The 26,297-nt window shown below is 34.8% G+C and overlaps 1 protein-coding gene across 1 annotated transcript in view; it reads left to right on the plus strand.

Moving 5' to 3' along the window:
• The window catches only part of LOC150092545 (uncharacterized), a 335,783-nt gene that overhangs the window by 273,531 nt on the left and 35,955 nt on the right, over window positions 1–26,297 (plus strand). The window contains exon 12 of the mRNA XM_090414232.1: window positions 7,051–7,184. Coding sequence (XP_090270358.1) covers window positions 7,051–7,184 — 134 coding nt within the window. The remainder of the gene's footprint in view (window positions 1–7,050; window positions 7,185–26,297) is intronic.

Consider the following 26,297-nt stretch of genomic DNA (forward strand, 5'->3'; position numbering starts at 1 on the left):
CATACCTGTTAACTATAACCTATCTAATCTGATAAAAGAAAGAATAGAAATATTAATTAAATCATTTACTTCTTCTCCCAATAGTGTTAAAAAAACTACTTCCCCACTATGCTCATTCCCCGAGAATTTATGATTTACCCAAGATTCACAAACAGAACATACCACTGCAGCTGATAGTTGAAGATATATACAGCCCCAGTTATCATCTGGCCAAGAAGCTAGTGTCAGCACTCAAGGAGTTGGTAGTACATACCCCTCTTATATTAAAAACACACAACACTTTGTAAATAAAATTAAAGGCATCACACTGGGGGGAAAAAAAAGTGATTTATTAGTAAATTTTGATGTGTCTTCTCTCTTCACAAATGTTCCCAATGAATGGCACAATTCTTTTACAGGATAAATTCCCTCCCAATATCACAGCGCTCTTTGCACACGTATTACGTTTTGACTATTTCGTGTGGCAAAACACTTTCTCCCTACCAAAAGAAGGCACAGCCATGGACTCATCGTTATCCCCCACCACGAATTGCTAACTTTTATATGGAAGCTTTTGAGCAATGTGCTCTAGATTCCTTTACTTTAAACCCAAAGTCTGGCTTAAATACGTTGACGATGTTTTTGCTATCTGGTCCCATGGCAGCCAAACATTAGACTTACCTCAGCCATGTAAACAAACAACACAAGGGTGTAGAATTCCCAATTGAGATTGAAAGTCAGAACGCACTTGCCACATGTCTTCCTTATAGCAGTCTTTCCTGCACTGTTTACCAGAAGCCTATGCATACTAACCAATATATATATATAAACTTCTACCACCAACACAAAAACTAGGTGTCATTAACACACTAAAAAACAGGGCTTTGAAGATTTACTCCAGTGAACAAGCATTTAAAGATGAATTAAAAGTTATCAGCAATACCTTCCTGAAAAATTTCTACAGCAAAATTCTTCACAAGACCCCACTTCAAAACAAAAATAAACTAGATTACAATAAAACTGTAACCATTCCATACATTAAAGGGATATCAGATAAGCCAAATACTACAGAAATACAACCTTAATATCACCTTTAAACCTCCTGTAAAATTAAAAAATTTATTCAACTTATCCAAGAATCCACTTCCACTGCTTTCTCACCTTGGAGTATACTATGGTGATTGGTATTCACTGGTATACTTCATTGGTATTCATTGCATCTGTAATTGCCCTATAAGTGAAACAAGATGCACAATTCCTGTCTGAAAAAAAAGTAACATAAATGGCACATTAAATTTAATAACTGATTATGCCCTGAACACTACATAGAATTGACTGGAAAGGCATCTGTTGTTTACATCAGACCAAAATGTGGTATGAACGTTAATTTAAGGAGGCCTGTGAAACTTATCAACCACCTTAATCTTAACAATAATGATTGTCTAAAAATTCCAAAACAATTGAAGGCACATATTCTATCCATGTAACTTTTCCATCTAAGAGTTATTGATAAATTGTACTGTAAGTAATCCAGGATTTTAATTCTAATATATCAACTCTCATATTAAATTATTTGCTTTTGCTGTAATAAAACTATCTATATAAATTTGTTCTCTGATGATGTTACAAATAAAATATAACTGTGATCTAGTTTTTTTACTAGAGGTCAGGCCAGTAGAACAACTATTGAACAAATCATTGTTTCTTTGGCACACTGTTTGAAATGTAATATAGCTTATCTCTAAGAAGATTACACAAGAAAGATGAACACCCTCTTAGAGGATTCTACCACCTATTTGCCTATTACCAGAGATTCCACATGGTGAGCACATAATAAAACTAATGACTTAATTAAGAAGATACCTAACTGGCCTGAAGAACTAAAAAGAACTCTATCATCTAAACACCCATTAGTCCCAAGAATTTATGGAGCGCCGCCAAAAATACATAAAATAGATACCCCGTTAAGGCCGATTGTGGATAGAAGAGATTCCCCGACATCAAATCTGGTGAAATATTTGACAAGCACGTTAGCCCCACACATATAGGAAAGACAGATTCATTCGTAAAAAAACAGTTTACATTTCACTGAGAAGATCAAGGATGTTAATATAGAACGTTCAGACATTTTAGCAAGTTTGGATATAGTCAGCCTCTTCACTAATGTACTGAGAAATGATACAGTGACTCTTCTTGAAAATCTTTTTCCACCAGACATTGTAGAACTATACAAACACTGCATGAATAATAAGTTTTTCACATTCTAGGAAAAATTTTGGGATGATCAAAAGGGACTAGCAATGGGCTCCCTGCTCTCCCCAGCTTTAGCTAACCTCGTCATGGAAAACTTTGAAACTACTACTGCTCTAAAAAAACTATCAAAAGAAACCCAAGAGGTATGTGGATGACATTTTTGTCATTTGACCAGAAATGACAGATGCATTAATTGTTTTAAAAGAATATCTTAACAGAATACACCCAAATATAAAATTCACTTTGGAAATAGAAGAACATAAAAATTACCTTTCCTGGATATTGTCATAGAAAAAAATGAAGAAGAAAAAAGTTTAACCTTTTCCGTTTACAGAAAATTGACAACTACAGGAAGATTTCTTAATGCAGCCTCATACCATCACCCCTCACAAAAAATAGGTATAATAAAAACCTTGAGAGACAGAGCATATAAGATATCCATCATGGAAAAAAAGTGAAATGAAGAATTACATTATTTAAGACAGATCCTCACACTTAATTTATTTGAGCCAAAAACAATAAAAAAAAATCCTGAACGCAGTTCTCACAACCAGCCTAGAAAAACAAGATTTCAAGAACACATTCTCACTACCATACATCAAAAATGTCACAGGCAGATTAGCGACATTGTTCCGCAAGTACAACTTAAAAGTAGCTTTTCTCCCTTTAGAAAAAATATCAAGATTCCAACATCCACCGAAACCTTTGCACCATCCCATAAAAAAACCGGGGTCTATCAAATCTATTGTTCTTGTGGCATTTGTTATGTAGGCCAAATGGGAAGGTCAGGAGAAATCTATATGGCAGTACATAAAAAATACGTAGAAAAAAGAAAATACAAATCAGATGAAATATTTTTTGATAAAAACTATTTCACAAGGAAACTGCAAAAATGCTTAGAATTCCTACACTGTGCAACAAAAACCAAAGTTTGATATTACACCAAGTGTGGTCAGCATTCATAAAAAATCTAACTTCCTCAGATCTCGGACGTAACACATCTGAAGCACAGAACGTGACAACAAATAACAATGTTCCAACAAACATTCAGTAACGAATGTTTCAATATTACAGTTAGAAACATCTAATGGACTAGGAATTTAATCTTTTGTTGGTTGTGTTTAACTTTTTATATGTAAGTCGAAAACCCTGACGAAACTTGTCAGGTTTTGATGTATCCTGTTCGTATTTAATAAACATATGGACTCAATACTGGAATCTATCTCTCAAACTACTGAACCACAGAAACCTTCGCACACATAGCTTATCTCTACATATATGTGTGTATCCCTCCAGATGATGACCTTATGAAGGTCGAAACATCGGGAAATTAAAGTAATTATTTCTAACACGGTCTCCATAATTTCTCTGAAATGAATGCTGATCACTGTGTGACACTAAAGTAAAGGATTCTTATCCTCAAATTCCTGAATTCTTTCTTTGACAAACTTTTCCAATACTTTTACCACCACTGTAGAAATACCGATCAGTCTATAATTTGCTACCAATGTCTTTCTCATAGCAGTATCCTCACTTTATGCAATGATGCTATTTTGTCTTCCTTCCACTCCATCAGAACAATAGAAGAGTTGAGACTTTAGTAGAGGTAATGCCAGTTTCTTTGTACATTATTATAATACACAGGTTGATATCCCATCTATTCCAACAGGAGTATTCGCATTCAGATTCTGCAATATTAAGTAATTCAGATTCATCAACTGCTATTCTCACATCAGCTCCTATCACATTTCTCACAGCAGTATCCTCACTTGAATGATAGGCCCCTGCAGAGTTCTCACTCAGCAATTCCAGTATTTTAATGCTGGTTATCTTTCCGTAGTCATTTTTCTTTTTACTTGCCACATTGCAGAAGAACTCTTTGGGATTTCATTTGGTCTGCTTGGCTAAGGATATTTATTCTCATAATCTGATTTTGACTTCCTTAGTTTGGTCATCTTTCTTGACTGAGCCATGTACTGCTTGTGAGCTTGCTAATCACGTTTCTCCTTATAAAAAGCATTTCCTGGAAGGGTTGAAGGTTTAGAAATGCACGAGAAGAATGTATTTTTGAATATTGAATATTTTTTAAGAAAAATGTGCCAGAGACTGCTCCATTGACCTCTGTTTGAAAGTCTAGCTGCTGTGAAAATCTCCATGGATTGGAAGGAAGGTAAGTTTAGTGCCATTGCATAACAGTAATGATGACATCAGCTACAAACCTGTTTGTATTTCTTCTGTGGTTGTTAAGAGTTTGGAGAAATTAGTGGGAGATTGCATACAAATTGGACAAATGAAGATAATATTATGTGAAGGTCGGCATGGATGTAATGAGGGAGTGCTCTTGTTTCAGCAATCAACCTGCCTTTTAAGTTGAAACACATGGAGTTAGATATCAGAGTTATGTATGAGTGAGTTGTATCAAGGAAAAAGGGAGTTGAATATAGGGTTCCATAAGGCTCGGTTTCAAGATCTTTGCTGTTCATTTTTTATGCAAATGATATTTTTACTGAACTGCAGTGAAATATTCAGTTGTTTGCAGATAATGTGAAGCTTAGAAGGGTGATTAGTAATATTACTGATGTGGTGATCCTGCAGGTCACCACATCAGTAATATTACATTCTTATATTATATTCACAAGGATTTGAATAAGAATAGGTGAGTGGATGAATGGAAATATCAGTTTAATGCAAATGAACATAAGGTATCAAAATTTGGAATCCACCAATGTGACATTGCATACTCTTTTGGTTGGAACTGTATTAGACAAAATTGGTCTTATGATGGTCAATAAAAGTTGAAGTTTAGGGGACATTACAAAGGTATTGTAATCCAGAAAATTGCTGGAATACTAAGAACATTGACCAGATGAGATGAGTGATGTTTTTTCCACTGTATAATGCCCTGATGAATTCACATCTGAACTATTGTGTGCTTATGTCTGATTACCGGGATATAAAGGAGAAGAAATAAACTTGGAATAGGTACAGAGATGAATAACAAAAAATTATATGACTGTACACTGTTGGTAATGAGGATAGATAAAGAGCTGACATAATTGAAACATTTAAACTGTTGAAAGATATTTACAGGATTGACACTGGGCAGATTTTTTGTAGCATACAGAGGAAGGAACTGGAGGTTGCAAAAGGAGGTGATGAGTAAGAGAGTGAGGAGTGAAATTTTTTTGCATGAAGAGTAGTGGACCATGGAACGTATTGCCTAATAGGGTGGTTAATGTTCAGACAATGAATGGGTTTAAGGATTGGTATGATAGACTTTGTGTTGTCTAAAATGAGCCTTCCATAATGAGTCTTGCAACTTCCCATAGGGCCTAAATGATAATAAATAAATAACTCAGCCTAGGTTACAAATAGAGGGATAACAGCAATTATCCTTTACTCTGTACATTAAATATACTGTTATATTTCTTTTACTTTAAATTTTTTTGGACTGAAAACTAAAGTAATACATTATTTCTCCTTAGTTGTAAGTTAAGAATAACTTAGGTGGGAAATGAATTTCATTGTCTTAGTGTGATACCACTGCTCCACTTATTGGAAGCCTGAAGTGGCTTGAAAAATTCCATAGCAGGGTTTCTGGACTGTGTGAAAATATATATATAAATTTAATAATAATAATTTTAAAAAAAAGATTCTTAGCTCACCCACATTATGAATATACTATAAGTTTATGGAAGCATTTCGTGGGTGGGAGCAACATAACTTATAAGTGATCTTGTAAATATCATTTGGTTAGGATTCATTTGTCATTGGATAAAAATCAAGTATAATTATGTGCTATACTCAGTTGTCGTACAGTGAATATTTGCACATGATGTTGAAATGTGGTTATAAGTATAATGTATTTATAAATATTAATAAAGTATTCTTCATTGAATTGGATGATTTTTCATAATCGTCCTCAAATGTATCTATAGTTTTTTTTTTCTTTTTTTATATCTATAGTTTGAAAATCCCATTATACCATATTGGCAAACTCTTATTTGTCTTGAGGGCCTTGATTTTTCTACTTTCCCAGTTAATGAGCTTTGCTTGTCTGGATGTATTATAACACTTTGAAAGTGTTTTTGGATTATCCTCCTATTGATTATCTTATTAGTGCTTTTTGAATAATGTCAAGAATAAAATTTAAAAGATTTTAAGATTATCAAACTGTCTTATGATTTTTATATATCATTGAGTTGTAATTAATCAACATTAATATACTAACTTAATACACTAACACAACAAGAGAATCGATAAATATATATTTTTTAAAAGAACGGTATGGTGTTTCTCCTTTTCTAGCTCATCTATTACACAGATGTTACTCCACTGAATCCAAAGACGTTGTGGGAGGCCCATATTGTTGTTCAAACAGTTCACATCGTACCTTTCCTTGAACTAATTTTCTCTCTCTCTCCTAACATGACAATTAAAATAAAGTATTTATGAAACTCCACAGGAGTACTGAAATGTGATAGTTATCAGTCTCTGAATAGTTGCAAAGTGTACACATATATTTTTTTTGTGTCACATTGCATTTACATATCTTTTGCAAATCATTTTAAATATTCAAAAAAAAAAATTATTCGGAAAAAAAATGAAATTGTGATTTGAATATCCATAATTGTTTTGTCTTATTGAGTTTAAGAGCTTAGACAGATTAACTACATTTCTTGCATTGCAGTTAATCTTTTAATGCATTTTCACATTTTCTTGTTTTTTAATATTATGGTAGCTGGGATGAGTTGTGTGTAGATTAGATTTTTTTTTTTTTTTTAATTGAAGATTGATGTTCCTTTCAAATGATTTCAGACACGCCTTGTAGATTGGCAAGAAGGAGCATTAGAGGGTAAATACTTTTTCACCAGACTTCAAGAAACGGATACATTCCTCCATCAGTATGAGCTGAGTGCTATGCCTACTGGCTGGACTTGCCTTTGGGACAGGTACGACTCCACTGTGTGTCTTTCATCTTCCTGGTGGCAGCTTTGTTTTGCCATCTTGAACAGTGAACTGGGAACTGGGAAATACATTTGTTGTGAAAGTGCAGATGGGATTATATATAAAGCAGTAATTTATGGACACAGATTTTTTACATTTCTCAAATTCAAATAAAGCTTAGATGTAAAAATTACAATAATCCTTTATAAATTAAAGAATATCTAATTTACCAATCAGCTTTATATGAAACATTTAAATGTAATGAAAGTAAGGAAGGGTAAAGTATCCTATTTATTGTCTGCATTGAATTTAATTTTTAATGGCTCCAGTTTATACAGAATTTAGCAATTTTTGGAATCTAGTTTTTTTGAGTTGTGCAACATACAGCGTTGAGACTTTCAGCATCATCGACTCTGTGGAAGGATGGATATACAAAAAGAAATGAAGAAGATGGTGAGGTAGGACTGAAATTTGGTATCTTTGTGTAGATTAGTCTTTTTTATTGTTGTTTATAATCATTATTTATATATTGTATATACATACATATATAAGCGATTTAGCAATTCTTTCTCTGTAATTTTGTTATCACTCAAACATTTCTTATTCATTGAGAAATCCTTACTGAATAAGAAATATTCAGCCATAAGCCTTTCTTTCTGAATGCTTATTCTTAGTTGGTTTCTTTTCATATACATATATAAGCAGTTTTGCAATTCCTTCTCTGTAATTTATAAATAGTGATTTTGATATATCACTCGAAATCATTTCTTATTAATTGAGAAATCCTTACTGAATGCTTATTCTTATTCAGTTTCTTTTCATACATAACTGCTTTGTGCAAGAACCTTGTCTAAAAAGAAATGCAGCTGTTCATAAAGAAGTAATTATTATAGTACGCTGCAAAGAATATACATAAGGTGAATGCTTGTCCAGTAGCCTATTTTCAGTATACAAGTATGCACTGGAAACTAACTGCAGCTCTTTGTGCAAAAACACTTCATGAATTTCAGATATTATTTTTTATGTAATTCTACATGATCCTTGGCATCCTCTTGCTGAAATATACTTCTTATCTCAAACCTGAGCAAATTATCTGTTTGTTTGTTTTTTAATACATGGCAGCAATTGTCTGCCATGCTCTTGACCTCACTGACTTAAAATAAATCATTGATAGCCACGAGCTCAGCTGTTGTTGATGACTAAGAGTGAAAATTAGCTGCCCACCAATTTGCAAAAGAGTTACTTAAGCTACAAGAACTCTGCCCACCTCTTTTAGTAATAAAAAAAAGTGTTTTTTTTTAGTAATACTTAAAAATACATTTGACTTGTGACATAATTTGTGTTCGTTCACAGAAGAGGTTCCATGAAACATGTATACAACTGTGTACAAAGGATGCTACCAACTTCTGGTTGGATTTAATCTATATACAGTCATTAGTGATGCTCCTTTCCAACACATGCATGCAGCACACCTTACCTTCCCAAATGCATTGTATCATTTTATTCCTGTAGGATATCCTTTTCTGTTAGCTATATCTCACTAATGGCCATAATTTTTAGTCCCATATAATTTATGAATGCTAAGAATTCATTGTCTGATTTATTCCTGATGTATTTTCAAGCTCTTAAAACTGGTACGCAAAAACAGTCTGCGTTATTTTTCTGATAGGTTTGGTTAATTATGCTATGTACAGGACAACATTAATAAAAAGTTTATTATATATGAGGGGAGGGGTCTGGAAAGTTCTTATATAAACACCTAGAACAAAAACGATATTAAAGCATAATTCCCTGTCTCCTGCTGCTGCAATTGCTACTGTTTTTTGCTGACAAAACTAGTCCCGTAACATTGATCTTTCTGTTCATGATACATCTATCACTAATGTATATGCCTAATCTGGCCAGTAGCCACCCTGTCATACTTAGTTTCTCTGTATTCTCTCTTTCACTGAGCAATTTCTCCAAGCACTTATCAATCAACATCCCTACCTCAACATATGTGCACACTTTCTCCTGTATGCAGTGTATGCGTTGAATCATAAAGAGAGTTGTGATTGTTATCACAACTCTCTTTATCTTTCACTTATGTCATACTTCACCAACAGGCTCATAACCTTGACTCTTTTGCTCTTCCTTTTCATTTCATTCACAATATTGAGGAGTTGAGCAGTAAGGAAATAAATGCTGCATGGGAACTTACAAAGAAATACATAACATCATCAGTATGAATGTATCCCAGAGGCTGAATAAGGTAGGTGTAAAATGGATGAATGTGGAGCTTAAGCATGAAATCTGGAAAAAGAAAGTACTCTGGAGGAAGTACAAGGTGAATAATAGTAATCAGTCACATGAAGAATATAAAGAACAAGCCAGGAGAGTGACTCAGTTAGTAAGGAAAACAAAAGTAGAGTATGAGCAGAAATTGGCAAATCAGGCTAAGAAAAACCCTAGAGAGTTGTTTAGATATGTGGCAAGTAGAAGGAAGAATGATCATGAAAAAATGAAGTTAAGAGATTAAAGTGGTAGAATGGTAACTGCTGCAGAAGACATTTTTGGGGTATTCAGTGATCAATTTATAAGTGTTTCATCCTGATCAGGGTGGAATCATGAGGAACTTTAAGTGTAGAGGATATAGGAGAGGATAGCTTAATTGTGAGTGAGCAGGAGGTATTTGAGAAAATAACCTTGATGTTGATAAGGCAATAGGATTTGTTGACATATCACCATGCATCTTAAGGGCATGTTCTAGGAAACTAGCAGTAGCATTGGCATGCTTGTTTAATAAGAGTTTTGCAACAGCACAGGGGTTCCAAGGGAGTGGAAGGAGGGTAAAATTGTTCCACTGCATAAAGGCAGTAATAAGGGTATAGCTTCAAATTATAGGCTGGTCTGTGTATCTGGAGTTGTGGTGAAGGTCCTGGAGAAATTGGTGTGAAGTAGGATAGAAATGGGTTGATAACAGCAGTATTCTCTGTGGTTATCAGCATGGATTTGTTAAGTGGAGATCATGTTTCACTAACTTACCTATGTACTATAGCAAGGTGACAAATACCTTGGACAGAGGAGATGCATATACAGTGATGTACTTGGATTTTGCAAAGGCTTTTGATAGACTGCCACATGACAAGCTCTTAAATAAATTGAAACAGATGTGATTGGATAACAGACTTCTGTGTTCGATCAGTGACTGGCTATCAGAAAGTTGTATATGGGAGTGCAGTATCTCGAAAGAGAAAGGTCACCAGTGGTGTGCCACGGGTCAGTTTTGGGGGCACTGTTGTTCAGTTTGTATGTTAATGATATTGGATTGGGTTTAACTAGTGATATCCACCTGTTTGCAGATGATGCAAAACTGGGGAGAGGCAATGCACAGTCAGGCTGATGTTAATGCCTTACGATAGGACTTGAATAGATTGCATGAATGGGCAGGTAAGTGGAACTGTCAGTTCAATGTTGCCAAGTGTAAGGTTTTGAGATTTGGTAAGCAACGATGGGATGCAAAGTATCCACTTGGTGGGGAAACTTTAACAGAAGTAGAGGAGATGAGAGATCTAGGAGTAATGGTGGACAAGGACCTGAAATTCAAGGACCACATTGCACAAGTTGTGAAGACATCACATCGAATAATGGCAATGATGCAGAGAACCCTGACATGCAGAAATAGAGAGGTTATGATTCCATTGCATAAGGCCTTGATCAGGCCTCATGGATTATTGTGCACAGATTTGATCGCCAGGTTTTCATGATGACGAGGATATGTTGGAAAGGGTACAGAGAAGATTCACAAAGGTGGTCAGTGGTCTTTGGAATGTGGAGTATGAGGACAGATTGAAAGAATGTAAGTTGCAGAGCCTTGTGAATAGGAGGAAGAGGGGAGATATGATTGAGACATATGAGCTGGTCAGGGGTTGTTATCAGGTAGACATGGAAGAGATTTTTCATAGAATGGGAGAGGGGAGTAGAACAAGATAAGGAGGATATGAGCAAAGGAGTAAGAAGCAGATTCTTTGCATGGAGGGTGGTTGGTGAATGGAATGCATTGCCTGAGCGTGTTGTGGATGTGGACACATTGAATCAGTTTAAGAAGTGGTTGGATGAACATTGTGTGCAATAGTGAGTGCCTCCCACGATGAGTCTGACTCCATGGAGGTCAAATGTTAATAATATCTTTCATATTTTCTCTGATCAGTATAGTGAGTTTTTTTTTTTTTAACCACGTGTTCTACCTATCTTGCCTGTTGTATCAGTCACATCATGAATCTTTGCTCCTAGGAAAAAAAAAAAAAAAAAAAAACACTTTCATTATTTGCTTGGCTAGCATGTTCCTAATCCTGCAGTCTTTGTACCAAATTGTCATATCTTCACCCTTTTTTGTCTTATTCACCCCCCCCCCTCCATTCTGAGGTTTAGTCCTTTTCCTTGGGTTTCCTGAAACTAAGGTTATTTAATCTATCCATCTCCCATAAGTATTTAAAACATTTAACACCACAGATAATCTTCCTTTTCAGTGATGGTGAATCTGTTGTAAAAGAATTGTTTGCATTAAATATTGTAATTATAGCCTTAATATTCATTTTAATATTATAATAAGGATGTTATCAGTAGGTATGTATGAGGAAAAAAAGCATCAGGACTTCCATTTCTAATATTATACAAAGGCTGTTCAGTAAGTAATCACAATTTATTTTCAATTTATTATTTGATATTAGTTGTCCTAATAACAATTGTCCTTAAGAATGTTCATTTCCTCAGTGCATCCTACTCTCTTAGGCAAAAGCTTAGTATACTTTACCTGCACTGTTTTTTTTTTTTTTTTTTTTAGTGACATTAATTATTATTCTTCTTCTTCTTCTTTTCAGCCATTTTCTGTCCACTGCTGGATGAAGGCCTCCTCCAGTTCTTTCCATCTTTCTCTGTTCTTGGCAATGGTTGACCAGTTTTCCCCAACAAACTTTGACAATTCATCACTCCACCTTCTTTTAGGATGTCCTCAGCCTCGTTTCCCTTCTTTTGGAATCCAGTTCATTAGTATGTTGGTCCATTGCTCATCTTCTCTTCTGTATAGATGTCTGGCCAATTTCCATTTTAGTCACTTGTGGTGAAGAATGATGTCAGTGATGCGAGTCTGGCTTCTTATCTTTTAATGTGATGCCTAGCATCAGCCTCTCCATTTTTCTTTGCGTTGTTAATTTATTTGCCAGTGCTTTTGTTAGCAACCAAGTTTCACAACACCATATGAGATGACTGGAAGTATACACTGGTTAAATGTCTTTCTTTTTAAACAGAGTGGGACATCATTGTTTTGAAAAATGTTTTTCAATTTTTTGAATGCACTCCAGGCAAGTTGAACTTTCCTATTTATTTCCTTTTGGAGTCCACATTTTAGATCAATGAGATGACCTGAGTATGTATATGAAGAGACTCTTTCCAAGAAATTGTTTTCTATTATTATGTTTTTTGGTGTTACAAAATGATTAAACATGATTTTAGTTTTTTCTCTGTTTATCTTTAGACCGACTTTTCTGCTTTCATGATATAGGGCTTCTGGAGTCTTTGCAAAAATCATGATATCATCTGCATACCTTAGGTGTGTTAAGTTTCTGTTATTAATTTTTATACCAAGGTTTGTCCAGTTTATATTATTAAATATTTCTTGGACTGCTGTAAAGATTTTGGGTGATAATCTCCTTGTCGGACACGTTTTTCAATTGATATTTTATTGCTACTCGTGTGAAGTTGGATTGTTGCAGTGAGGTATATTGCCTTGAGGAGGTCTATGCGTTCTCCAGGAACTCCCCGATTCTGGAGTACTTTGATTATTGCATTAGTTTTGATGGAATCAAATGCTTTTTCATTACCAATGAAGGCTAAACAGAGAGGCAATTGGTTTTCTTCTAATTTTTTCTATTATTTGTTTTACTGCATGAATATGATCAATAGTGTTAAAGCCTTTATGGAATCCTGCTTGTTCTGCTGGTTGATTTGAGTCAAGAAGAGGTGCTAACCTGTTATTACTTTTGTGAGAATTTTTTACAGATTAGAGAGAATACTAATTGGTCTGTAGTTCTTTACTTCTTCTTTGTCTCCTTTTTTAAATAACAGTATCAGAGTAGCATTTTTTCAATTTTCTGATATATTCTCTAGGCATAGATTTAGTAAGTTTGTGACATGGTGAATTATGTTATTTCCTCCCCATTTAATTAATTTGTGAATTAGGTCTTCACCAGGACATTTTTCATTTGTTTTAACCACCTTACCAGCCATTATGGATCAAATACACATCCTCAAAAGCTTTGTATCCATCATATATTTCAATGTAATATCAATGATATTACAATTTTAATATGCACTTCGCATCCGTGGCAACTTGGACATATATATACATCCTGGCCGGTAGCATGGTTAACGCTCGTTTTATTTCATCTAGGGTGAATTCCATATGCAATGGAGAAGAGTTATTTATATTTGATTTATCTATTGAAGGATCACTATACAGTTCTTTATAAAAATTTTCTAGCCTGCTTAGGATTTGTTCTTAGTTCCTTATTGTAGTTTCATTCTTATATTTTATTGCAGTTACTTGACTTTTGCCAACTGATAAATGTTTTCTTAGTATTTTCATATTTTTATTGTTTTCAAATTGTTTCTTTTATTTTTTTTAGTGTTATAAGATCTTATTTCATTTCTCATCTTTTTCCTTATTGTTTTGCATAGTTCTGCATATATATTCTATTTTAGAAATTAAGTTTTTGTCTTGTTTCATATTTCGTCTCTTTTTTAGTAGTTGTAAGGTTTCCTCTGAAAGTTTATGGTCTTTTTGTTGCTTTTGAATTCATTGGCTGCTGAAATTATTATTTTTAGGTTTTTGCTTATTTTAGTTATCTTTTTCAAATATATTTATTAAGTCTTAGTTTTTCTTCATAATCGTTCTTCTTGTTTTCGATAGGTTTTAAGTCAAAACTTCTTGATTTTTTGTTGTTTAGCCATTTTATTCTTTCCAATTTGGAGTTTATTTTAATTTTGGCTCTGACCAGTCTGTGGTCACTTCCTGTTTTCACGTGATTTATTACTGAGCTATCTTGAACTATTTCTTTATTATTACACAGTATATAATCTATTTCATTTTTTATTTCTCCGTTTGGACTTCTCCATGTCCATTTTGTCCATTTGCTTGAGGGCTTTCTTAAAAAATGCATTCATAATATAAAGCTTGTTACTGATAGAGAATTCTGTAAGAGCCATCCATTCCTGAATTGCTGCTTGGACCATATATGTATGGCCCTATATCTATTTGGTGAATGGGATGACCTACTTTGGCATTAAAATTGCCCATTACTATAGTAAAGTTTTGATTGCTATTTCTTTTTTTATCTAGAGTGTGCTGCAGTGAGTCATAAAATGCTTCTATCTCTTCATCAGTGTGGAATGAGGTGGGAGCATATATTTGGATGATCCTGATTTTAAGTTTAGAGTTTATTTTAAGTGTAATTTCTATTATTCTTTCATCTGTATAATTAAATTCTTTTATAAGGTGTGTAATTATTTTCTTAATTAGAAATCCCACTCCGTATTGTCCTTTAGTTTTCCCATAATAGTATAAGTAGTCTCCATTTTTTAGTTTTATTAAATGTTCGTTCTGCCTGCGATCTTCACTTAAACCTATGATGTCCCATTTAATATGTTTGAGTTCTTGCTGTAAGATGGTAAGGTCTTCCTCTTCTTTAAGTGTTCGACAATTAAATGTTCCTATATAGAGGAAAATAGGATTTTATTGATTATTGTTATATTTATGAATTCTTTGGGCTATTCCAGTATTGCTTATTATTTGGGAAAGCTTCCCCACTGCATCATGCTCTGGTCTCTATAAATGGTTTCGATCAGAGTAGTCATATAGTTGGAGAAATTTAGTCATATCCAGTGATTGGCCATGGGCTTTATTGCCTTTCTTTCTTCTTCTTGGCATTGGAGCCTAATCTCCCACGCTAGACACATAATGTCTTGGGAGATGCATTTTATAGCTTTCTGCCAGCTCTTTGCTCAGTATCAACTTTGCCATGGCTCATTATGACACCATGTTTCCCAGGGGAGTCTATGTGGAGGCATGATACTACTAAGACTTCCTGGGTATGGCCCTCCGGACTTCACTGAAATATTGGCACTGCCATCTATAGCAGTTCCATCAGGGTTTTTGACCATGTTGTAGGTTGCCAGCCCATCACGGAAATCCATCCCAGACTTAATTGTGCTCAACATGCTACAAACATGACTGATGGCTAGTCAGCCAAGATCCTGGTACGTGAACATAGCTAACCCCCCCCCCCCTTTGTTTCTGCATATTGTTGCAGAAATGGAGCAATTTTCCAGAATGATGTGGTAGAAGAGGCTATTTAGAATGCTTTTGGATGTATACTTCCTTTCTGTACTGTCAGAGAAGTGCAATTTAGTAAAGGGAATATGCATAATTTAATAATATAAAAAAAAAAACTAAAATATTCTTCTAACTTTCAATTTTGTGATCTTACTTTATGCAAAGCTTATTCAATAAGTACTGAATATTAGTACCGATGTGAGCAGCACCCATTTTACATGCTGTGTACTTTTTCGATGGAATTTTAATGAATTACAGTACTTGATCTGTGATTTCTCTCTATATGAACATTACTATACTAAGTGCACACATAGAGAAATCACAGATGAAATGCTGTAATCCTATAGAAACAGTATGCAATGTGGCATTATTTCCTTCTTGAGATAAAAAGTGTGGTATATAGACATCATTAAGAATGCACTGTGAATAATATATGTGCTTTCCTTCTGTTTTAATTAATTTGTATGAAACTCGATTTCAGTGGATTAGTGGCTCAAATCATTCTTGTGTCTGATCACAAACATGTCCATTCCTTGTATTAAATAATTTATTTTGTATTCAAATTAAAAGTGTTTTTACCTTGAAAATATGTTTTTTAATAAACTCTATTAATAACATATCAGATTTTTGTAGTCCTGATTTTCTGTATTATCCTCTCCTCCAGGACAGTGGTATGCTGTTGAGATCCTGCCTCAGAAAATGGTATGGGACTACTTTGACTTTAGGAAACACTCTCCAGATACTGTAGTTCATGTATACTTGCATACAGGCAATTCACATATTCCAAGAGCAACAGAAATAAGAGGAGAGAGTTTTTGTCATTGATTGGTACAACCTTGCCCAAAGTGATAGGCAATATTGAGATATTTTTTTAATAAATGGTGTACTTACAGTGATAGAATGTGAGAAGTATAGTATTTTCAGGCAAGATAGAGAGAGAGAATAGGATGATGGGAAGATTACTTTCAGAAGAACTGCAGCCAAAAAAGGACTAAGAGTGGTGGTGGGGTCACCTGGAAAGCAGATGTGGAAGACATTTGAGACAGTCTGTTGCAAAATACAGGCCATCAATACAAAATATATAGCTAGTATATATTAGGAGTTTAAAGGAAGATATGAATGACATGTACTAGCAGATTAGCATGAACAGTGGCAAGAAGATTGGAGGAAAGATTTCATGGTGGTAACGAAATTAAATTTATGAGCCTCCATAGCTCGGTAGGTATGGACAAAGTCCTTTGGTCAGAAAGACCGGGGTTTGATTCCTGTCCATGACATGAAGAACCTTTATTTGATCTCTTTCGACTAAAGGTGTGTTAGCCAGTCTCATATGGAGGTAGAGGGTTTTTTTCACCCAGAAACTGTTTTTTTGGCCCTGTGAAGACACATGGATCTACAGTCATAATATATACTTAATCCCTCATTAGAAGGGCTCAATTAGTCGTAAGGGACAGGGGAGGAAAGGGGAACCCCATACAAAATCAATAGAATTTATTCACATATTTAGAGATAATTGCTAACAGATAACAGACACCATATGATGGAGAGTTTTGAGAGTGCTTGATAACATTAGCATTGCCTCCAGCTGGAGAGAATGATTGTGTAGTCTTCACTTGGGAGGTCGCTAGATGTGTAATTTTCAGTTAAGAGCATATGTGGAACTATTGCAGTTGATTAGGACAGCTTTAGGAGTGAGCTAGAAACAGTGCTATGGCATAAGAATCTGCAATGATAGTATTGCATTTGAGATACATTTGAGATTCATTCAGCAGTGAATTGAAAACGGCTGAGAAAGAAAGAAGGTAAGAAGGTATCAGTTACTGAATGGGAAAGATATCAGCATTACATGGGAATCTGTGGAAAGGTGCTTAAATGAGGCAGTATCTGAATGTGTCCCTAGAGCTCAAAGAACAAGTAGGAAGGGAGTGAAATGGATGTACAAACTTATTATAAAAAGATTCACAAGAAAATGTAGAAGGAATATCATGAGAATAAGAGTGAGAGGAAAGTTGAAATATATAAAAGCACAAGCCAGAAACGTTATGCTCATTATGAACATTTCTGTGTAGACAGAAAAAGAAAGAAAGAAAAATTGCTTTGCAGGCAAAAGACAACTCAAAAAATTTTTGTTATGCTGCAAATAAATGAATTGAATTTATTGAATGCAGATGGTACCTAGTCAGAGACAGATGTGATCTTTCAAATAGTGAGTATTATTTCACTAAGATCCATCAACCCATGGTATATAATAAAGTGCATAGTGCTGCCACTACATTGAATGAAGATATAGAGGTACATGAGAATGCAGTTTGAGTTGTTGCATAACCTGGATATGAATTAAGCAATAAGGCCAGATGGTGTATCTTCATGTGTACTAAAGGAATGTTCAGTCAAGATGGCATGTTCTTTGACATGTTTATCTCAGCTCAGGAAAGATACAACAGGAATGGAAAGAAGGTATGATAGTTCTTTAATAAAATTAGTTTAATCCTTTATCCAAGTGTGAGCAAACAAAGTTTGCGCCTGAAAGTATCTTCAGGACTGGGTTAAGGTGGTACAACACCAGGGCAACTTGTTGCAAAGGTGGAGCAAGCTACAAACACTCCTATCTCAGTATCTCCTATAATGCAAAACACATCTCCTTGCGGATATGTCTAATGTTGTGCATTAAGGGAAGGGCCACTACCCAGACTAGTTTTGACCTTTATTGAGGTCTCTCCAGTGGGAGCCAGGCCCAAGTAGAGATAGAGATACCAGGCAGAAGCATTAGCAGGTCATCTCTACCTATAGGAGTTGCCAAATAGTGTGCCACCCTTTTTTTAATAAATTACTCTGGATTTAGAGAAAGATGTTGAAAGTTTATTTTTCACTTGGTTAGAGTATAATAAAATTAGTTTAATCCTTTATCCAAGTGTGATAAAGGATTAAACTCCTGTCTCAGTAGGAGATATCTCCTATCCAACTCCTATAGGTAGAGATGACCTGCTAATGCTTCTGCCCGGTATCTCTACTTGGGCCTGGCTCCCACTGAAGAGACCTCAATAAAGGTTGAAACTAGTCTGGGTAGTGGCCCTTCCCTTAATGCATAACATTAGACATATCCACAAGGAGATGTTTTGCATTATAGGAGATCCTGAGATAGGAGTGTTGGTAGCTTGCTCCACCTTTGCAACGAGTTGCCCTGGTGTTGTACCACCTTAACCCAGTCCTGAAGATACTTTCAGGTGCAAACTTTGTTTGCTCACACTTGGATAAAGGATTAAACTAATTTTATTATACTCTAACCAAGTGAAAAATAAACTTTCAAAAACTTTCAACAGTATGATAGTTCTGCTGTACAAAGGTGGTTGCAAAGACTGATATGTGACCCATCATTATCTCAGGAGTGATTAAGATTTTAGAGAAGTTTGGTAATAACTCTCATACAGAAGTGGGTTAACATACAAACTGTACTTTGCTGGGAACAGCGTGGGTGTACTGAAGGAACGTCATGTCTGAGCAATTTGCTCTTATTTTATAATGTTACAGCTGAGTCAGATAAAGAGAATGGATACACTGTGATACTTTTGGAATTTGATAGAATACCACATAAGCCTATTGCATAAGCTAGAGAATATGGAAATGAACATAAGCTGTTGACTATGATAATTGGGTTGATGATGGGCAGATATCAGATAATGGTATATTGGTGTATGAATCTGTCAGATTTGACGTGACCAGTGGTGTACCCAGGGATCAGTCCTTAGGCCTTTGTTGTTTAATCTGTATATCAAATGATATTGGGAATGGTCTTACAGGAGATGTTTAGTTGTTTTGTGATGATGCAAATACAGGCAGGGCAGTCAGAGATGCTACTGATATACAGTATTTCATATTTGATAATGGCCGTCGGTTCATTGTTAGTAAGTGTAAAATAATGCCCTTTGGCATGATGAGATTTCCAACATCGTATTATATTTTTAGGATTACACTTGGAGTAAACGATGCTACTGGAGATCTTGGAGTTGTGTTGGATAAGACGTTGAAATACAAAGGTCACTTAGCAAAAATTGTAAATACAACTCGGAGGATAATTACAATATTGAAACAAACACTAGAAGGATGTGGAAATCATATCCTCTTTACAAGGCCTTGATACACCCACACTTGGACTACTGTGTTCAAATTTGGTCTCTTGGTACTGATGAGATAAAGAAGCTTTGGAAAATATTGAGAGTATGTGAGCTGCAGAGACTGGTAGAATGGAGAAAGAGGGGTGATATGATGGTCTATAAATGAGTGGAACAGTTTAGTGCTGATGTAGTGGATGCATCTGGTGTGGCTGATCTATGACCTTCCTCGATGAGTCCTTGACAACCTGGAGATCTGGTATTAATAATAAAAGGAAGCCCTGAAACTGAGGTATCATATTATAGATTGAATCTTGTAAGTAGTGACAATGGTATTGGAGAAGTTAGTTGAGACCAAATTCAAGATTGGGCGAATAAAAATTACTTTAAAAAAGCATGATTTTTTGAAGGATAAATCATGCCTTAGTAATTTATTAGCTATTTTTTTATAATAGTGACAGCAAGTTGGATAAAGGGAGTGGTTAGATGATGGCATTGCTAGAATTTGCAAAGCCATTTGATGGGATACTACACAGAACTGTGTTACACAAATTGGAACAAATAGGAATGGATGTAAATCTGTTGATATATTATTATTACGAGCAGGAGTCCTTAGGAGATGATTCTAAGGACTCTAAGGAGTCCTTAGAATCATCTAGGGAGGCCCTAAACATCATATTATGTCATGAACTATCCAACATTTGTGCAGTATCTATTATTTTTTGCTTTGAACTCATTCACAGTCATAAATACATATAGATATAAGTATGGCTGGTGGACAGATACCAGAGAGTGGTATATGGAAGAGCAAAATCCAGGAGAATACAGGTGGCTAATAGTGTTCTACATGCTTTGTACTTGGACCACTGCTGTTTAATTTGTACATTAATGATATAGGAAATGATCTGAAGGGAAATGTTGAGTTGTTTGGCTAATGATGTAGAATTGGATAATAATTAATCATGGTGATGTATACAACTTGCATAATAATTTAAATAGGTTGACACTATGTGCAAAAGATAATAAATGCTAGTCTAACATGACAAAGTGTAATATTATGCATTTTGGGAAGAAAAGATTCTAAACTGTGTACTACATTGATGGAACTGTACTCCAGGAAATTGATGGAGACCTTTGGGCATGTTGGTGTAGATATTTAGTTTGGAGGGTATATTGCAAAAGTTGCCAAGGTGGTTCTTAGGATTACTTGATTATTAAAGCACACTAACATGCTGAGATAAGGGTTATTCTCCTTTATATGACTTTTATACAGCCACATATAGATTATTGTGAATAGGCTTGGTCACCTGGGTTTTTTAGGGATTAGGAAGTAGAAGATAGGATCCATATGGAGTGACTAAGATATGAGTGTTAAATAAAACTTGTCAAGAAATTGCATTCTTGTTTAATTCTTTATCCAAGTGTGAGCAAACAAAGTTTGCATGTAAAGTATCTTCACAAGTAGTCTATTTGTATATAGAGGCTGATGACTTCACATCAGCTGCCTTAGTATCCCATAATGCAAAACACATTTTCTTTCTGAACTAAGCATTATGGGTCACTGTCCAGAACCAGTTTCAACTTTTATTGGGGTCTCATCAGTGGGACCCAGACCTAGTCGTGAAGATACTTCACACCCAGACTTTGTTAAAACTTGGATAATGGATTAAAGAAGTATATAATTTCTTGGAAAGTTTAATTTCTAACCAAATAGAGAAACGTTTTTAAAATGGTGAGTGGTCTTTGGAATGCTCTCTATGAAGAGTTTGTTGGTAAAAGTTGGTTAATAAGTAGAAAATGGGGGATATTATTAGAAATGTTTTAGGTACTAAAATATGCTTGTGATATAGATATGGAAGAATTTTTTCAGCACTTGGCTGGGGATCATAGAACAAGGAGTCATTCCTGGAAATTCAGTAAGTGTGTGGATTTTTTTGGAAAGTGATGAATGAGTGAAATTGATTTGCCAGAGTTTGTTGTGAGTGCATTGATGATAGGTATTGTGTGTATAGTCTGTGATTTCCACAGTGAGTATTTGGACTTTATGTTGATTCCCATACAATAATAATAAATATTGTTTCTTTTTTCTATTGCCATACTGAATTGTTTTCACTGTCTCTTGATCGTAATTCCTTGTATGTTTTATTTATTAATTTTTAATGTGCTCCCATTTGTGAAAGGTAAGCCTATAATACTTTTGTATAATTGGGTCATAGATTTTTTTTTACATGGAACAACTTTTTCAATCAAGGCACTTCAGGCCTTCAATAAGCAGGGCAGTGGTCTCACACCACATAATGAAATAAATTCATCTCCCACCTAAAAACAGTAACAAGCATCCATGCCCACGGTGAGTTTCAAACCTGCAGCTTGTTCATTGGAGAGCAGATATGCAAACTACTTGGCCAACCAGGCCACCAATTGCTTTTGTGATTCAGAAATATTGGTTTGAGTTCACTGATCTTTTAGTGGATACAAACCACCATTTATACAACTTCTCCATTGTTGTTTTATTTATTTATTTTTTAAACATATTATCAGTAAATTACATAATTTATTGTAGTCTTATATTGTGTTCTTAGTTAATCTCTTTCGGTAAACTTACTTTATGAATAACAGTCAACAGCTAAGCCTTGCTGTACAATCGAATAATCCATGAACAGAACACAGTAGAAACATTGCATGTAGTCATCTTGAATGCCACAGGAAAAAATCTGAAATAGGACATCATTCTATGATTCAAGCACAGGAGAACTATACATGAAACTTCTGAATTATCCATCCCAAGAAATACCAGAACATAAATCTCACTTTCAACATGTTCAGTTATGCCAGAGTAGAGATAGAAGTACATGCCACAATCAGTGTGTCAACATTAAGTTTATACTAATAAACATAATTCGAACTATTAAATAAAACTTAACACAACAGAACACTTATGTTAGAAGTTTAATTGCATAAAATTTTCACCCAAGTATCAAGGGCATCTTCAGTGTAAATTCAAAAATTAAAGCCCATGTAACATAACTGATGAATCAACAATGAGAAAGTGTCATTTCCACATGAAAAAAGTAGCTGCATGGACCAATCTGCTCTCAAGTCTTATTTACATTTTATATATATATAAAATTAACTAGGACAGACTGTGCAAAGAAGAACAATTTCCCTTAAACCCAAGTTCAGATTGGGCAACGTAGCAGGTTCCCTGTTTTCTTTATACGAATGCTCCATTTTTATTTTATTTTTTTTAGCCATATTACTGGGGGAAAAAATGACTGAAATATAGAGCCAAAAGGCTTCATTTTGGCATAGGTAAAATATAAAATGGATGATATTATGGATACAACCATATTTTATACCCAAATATAGAAAGAAACTTAGAAACATTTCAAAAATTTATTGGCAAGTTTATAAGAATATAACCTTTTGGAATCGAAGTTACCATGGTATAAACTACTGAAAAGACATAAACTCTGCTCAGGAGCCCATACATTTACCTTTTATTAGTGCCTAAATTAGGTTTCACTGGCCTGATGACTGTTTTGAACTTGGTTCTCATTAGATAGCCAGCAGAAAACCAGAGAGCAAAAACTCGATACCATAGTAGTCCTATATTAGAAAATTAAATTCACCATAAGTGAGTTCTCAGTAGGATGCATAATCAAATTACTAAAATGTATCCTTGATTTTAATATCTTACGTACACCAAACTGAAGCCTTTTTAGCTCTATTTTAGTAAGGAAGTTATTGCCCTGTTCAGCGAAGAACTTCCTTGGTATGCTTAAAAGAAATCTTGGAGAGATCTCTCATTACATGGCATGCAAAAGAAAGAATGATTACAGAAGGATAACTTTGAATGATAAGGAAAAGGTAGAAGCAAATGAAGTTGTTGAATTACTGAGTGATCACTTTGCAAGTATGTATCACCAAGGTGCTTGGAGATAATGCACTGACCAGCATGACAAGAATCATGATAATAGAAGTAGATGAGTTCTAGGTGTTTCATATCTCATCTCTGGGGTGGGTGAGATGTCAGACTGTTTAAGTCTTAGCACTGGTATGCCATGGGAGCAGAAAGGGAATTATTTTGTTTCCTTTATGCTCTCAAAGGAGGCTTTAGATTAGAGAACAATTAAAATCTCAGCAGTGGTGGTTAAGGTAAGATATTGGAAAAGTGGATTAATGGCAGAATTCAGGAATAAGTGGACAGGAATATAATATTCTGAGATGACAGAATGGCTTTCTGGCCAGGAGGTCTTGTCTTAGCAGCATATTCATTTTCTACAATAAAGTTATAGCTGGGTTAGATAAGGGAGAGATGCCTATACCATGATAAATGTCTTTACTAAAGAATTTGACACAGTATTGAATGATGTGCCCTATTACCTAAGTTGTAGCAAATGGGATTGGATGCATGCTGGTGAATAGACATTAAAAAATAGTGTGTGTTAGAGATGAATCAAGAAAGGCAGTGACTAGTGGTGTGCCACAGGTCTTTGTACTGAGACTGATGCTGTTTTTCCTTTGTAATCAGTGATATTGAAAATGATTTGAAGGAAAATATCCTTCAAATCATTTTTTCAAATCAAAGTTTAGCATTGTTTGCTGATAATGCTAAAATGAATAGAGTAGAAATTAATAGTATCGCTTGGATGTTAGCCGACCCTGTTGGCCGAGTGGTTAGCATGTCCGCTCTCCAGCCAAGAGGCTGTGGGTTTGAATCCCCCCATGGGCATGGATGTTTGTGATCGTCTTACAAACTTTGTGTGGAAAGGGAATCTGCGACTCTACCACTTATTCTAGCAGAAGACATCATTGCCAAAACCATGTGAGGTATGGCAGCGACCATACGGCATCTACGGATGTCAAATGTGAAAATCTTGGATGTTAAGAGAGACACTGACAGAAAGAGATAAGGAAGCTATTATTGCTTTTTATAAGACCTTGATATGACCATATCTGGACTATTGTGCCCATATTTTGTAACCTGAGTTTCTCAGGGATGTGGAAGTGGTGGTAAGAATTTCGAGGCGAGTGACTAAAATGATGACACTTGTTTGTGTAGTGCTTCCTATGAGGATAGATTAAAGGTTTGTGGGTTACAAAGTTTAGCTATCAGGCAAAAAATAGAGAATATGATAGACATATAAGTTACTAAAGGCATTTTATAGAGTTGATCCTAAGGAAATTTTCCAGTACATGACTGGACAGGAGAGAACAAGTGGTTACCTCTTGAAGTTTGAATAGATTGTGATTAACACAGGTGTGTTAATTGACTAGATTTTTTTCTCAGAGAAATGGTAAATAAATTGGAATGGGTTGCCAGATGGAGGGCATTAGTGCTTTGTTGGTGTATGACTTTATGGAGTGATATGGTATTCATTGAGTCAAGATGGAATGTGGATGCTTTTTGCTTTTCTATTTCTTCTATTTTTCTTGCTAATATCACATGATTATTTTTGCTTATCTTATTTATAAATGTTTTGTCACAGTTTATAGAATTCAGTGCTCTCATCTCATCTTCTCTTTTCTCTTCTGGACTGTATAATCCAGTTATAGTTAAATAAACTATGTTTATTTTAAACCAAACTTCTGTTTATGTTTGTAGTAATTTAGGCTTTAACATACTTAGGAGACCAAATGATTTCTGCTTATGCCTTTTTGGATATGTTACTAAAGAAATTTATAGAGTTGCTGCTGAAGAAATTCTTCAATACATGACTGGACAAAAAGAGAACAAGAAAAAAAGTCTAGTCCTTGCAAATTGCTGACCATAAACAGTGTGTGGCTAACAGTTGTGTAAGGACTAATTTTTTGCTTGGAGATTGGTGAATGAGTAGATTGCCAGAAATGGTGGTGAATGATTTGTGACTGAATGAGTTTATGGAGAAGTATGATAGGTATTGTATGAATAATGGTTAGTGTAGGCCTTCCACAATAAGTCTTTGTGCAGATACTTGTGTAATAATATTATAAGTAAATGCTTTTTTAATTTTTTTTTCTTCTCTCCTGGCTCATCTCATAGTCAAAATCATGTTACTAGTATATAATAGATTCTCATTATCTTTATGGGATGCATTGCTACATATTGTCATCCTTCTTTAGTTTTTGTACCTTAAAGGACTGAACAGTATAATAATTTAATATTAAGATTTTGATAACAGATTATCAGCATTTGGTCTGTTATTAGCTCCTAACTTGTCCAGCCTTTTACATTTGTTTTCTGAAGCAGTTCTAAACTGCAATCGTTCTTTCTCAATGCCTTCTTTGCTTTTGACACTGAAGGTGAGTTACCCATTCTTATATGAAGATGGCATGGTATTTCTTCCTGTAAACTTGGGATTTTTCATCCTACAAAACAGCCAAACCAACTAGATGAACTACAATTAACAGGTGTGATACAGTCCCCTCATAGGCTAGTTGCTTCGGCCTTAAGTTGTAGGTGAAATAGATGATCAAAAAATCATATTCAAAATAAAGATATTAGAAAAAAAAACTGGATATTATTAATATGCAAGAATGTGTATACATACCTCTGGTGATATACAGTAATTTAATTAGAAATGTACTCAAAGTTTAGCATAAAAGTATTTGAAGAAAAAAGTTGTTGCAGTTACAACTTAACTTTGGGGAGGCATAAT

The sequence above is a fragment of the Typopeltis vanoorti genome, chromosome 25 (assembly GCF_054136105.1).
Source record: "Typopeltis vanoorti isolate ZY-2024b chromosome 25, IOZ_Tvanoo_1.0, whole genome shotgun sequence".
Classification (NCBI taxonomy): domain Eukaryota; kingdom Metazoa; phylum Arthropoda; class Arachnida; order Uropygi; family Thelyphonidae; genus Typopeltis; species Typopeltis vanoorti.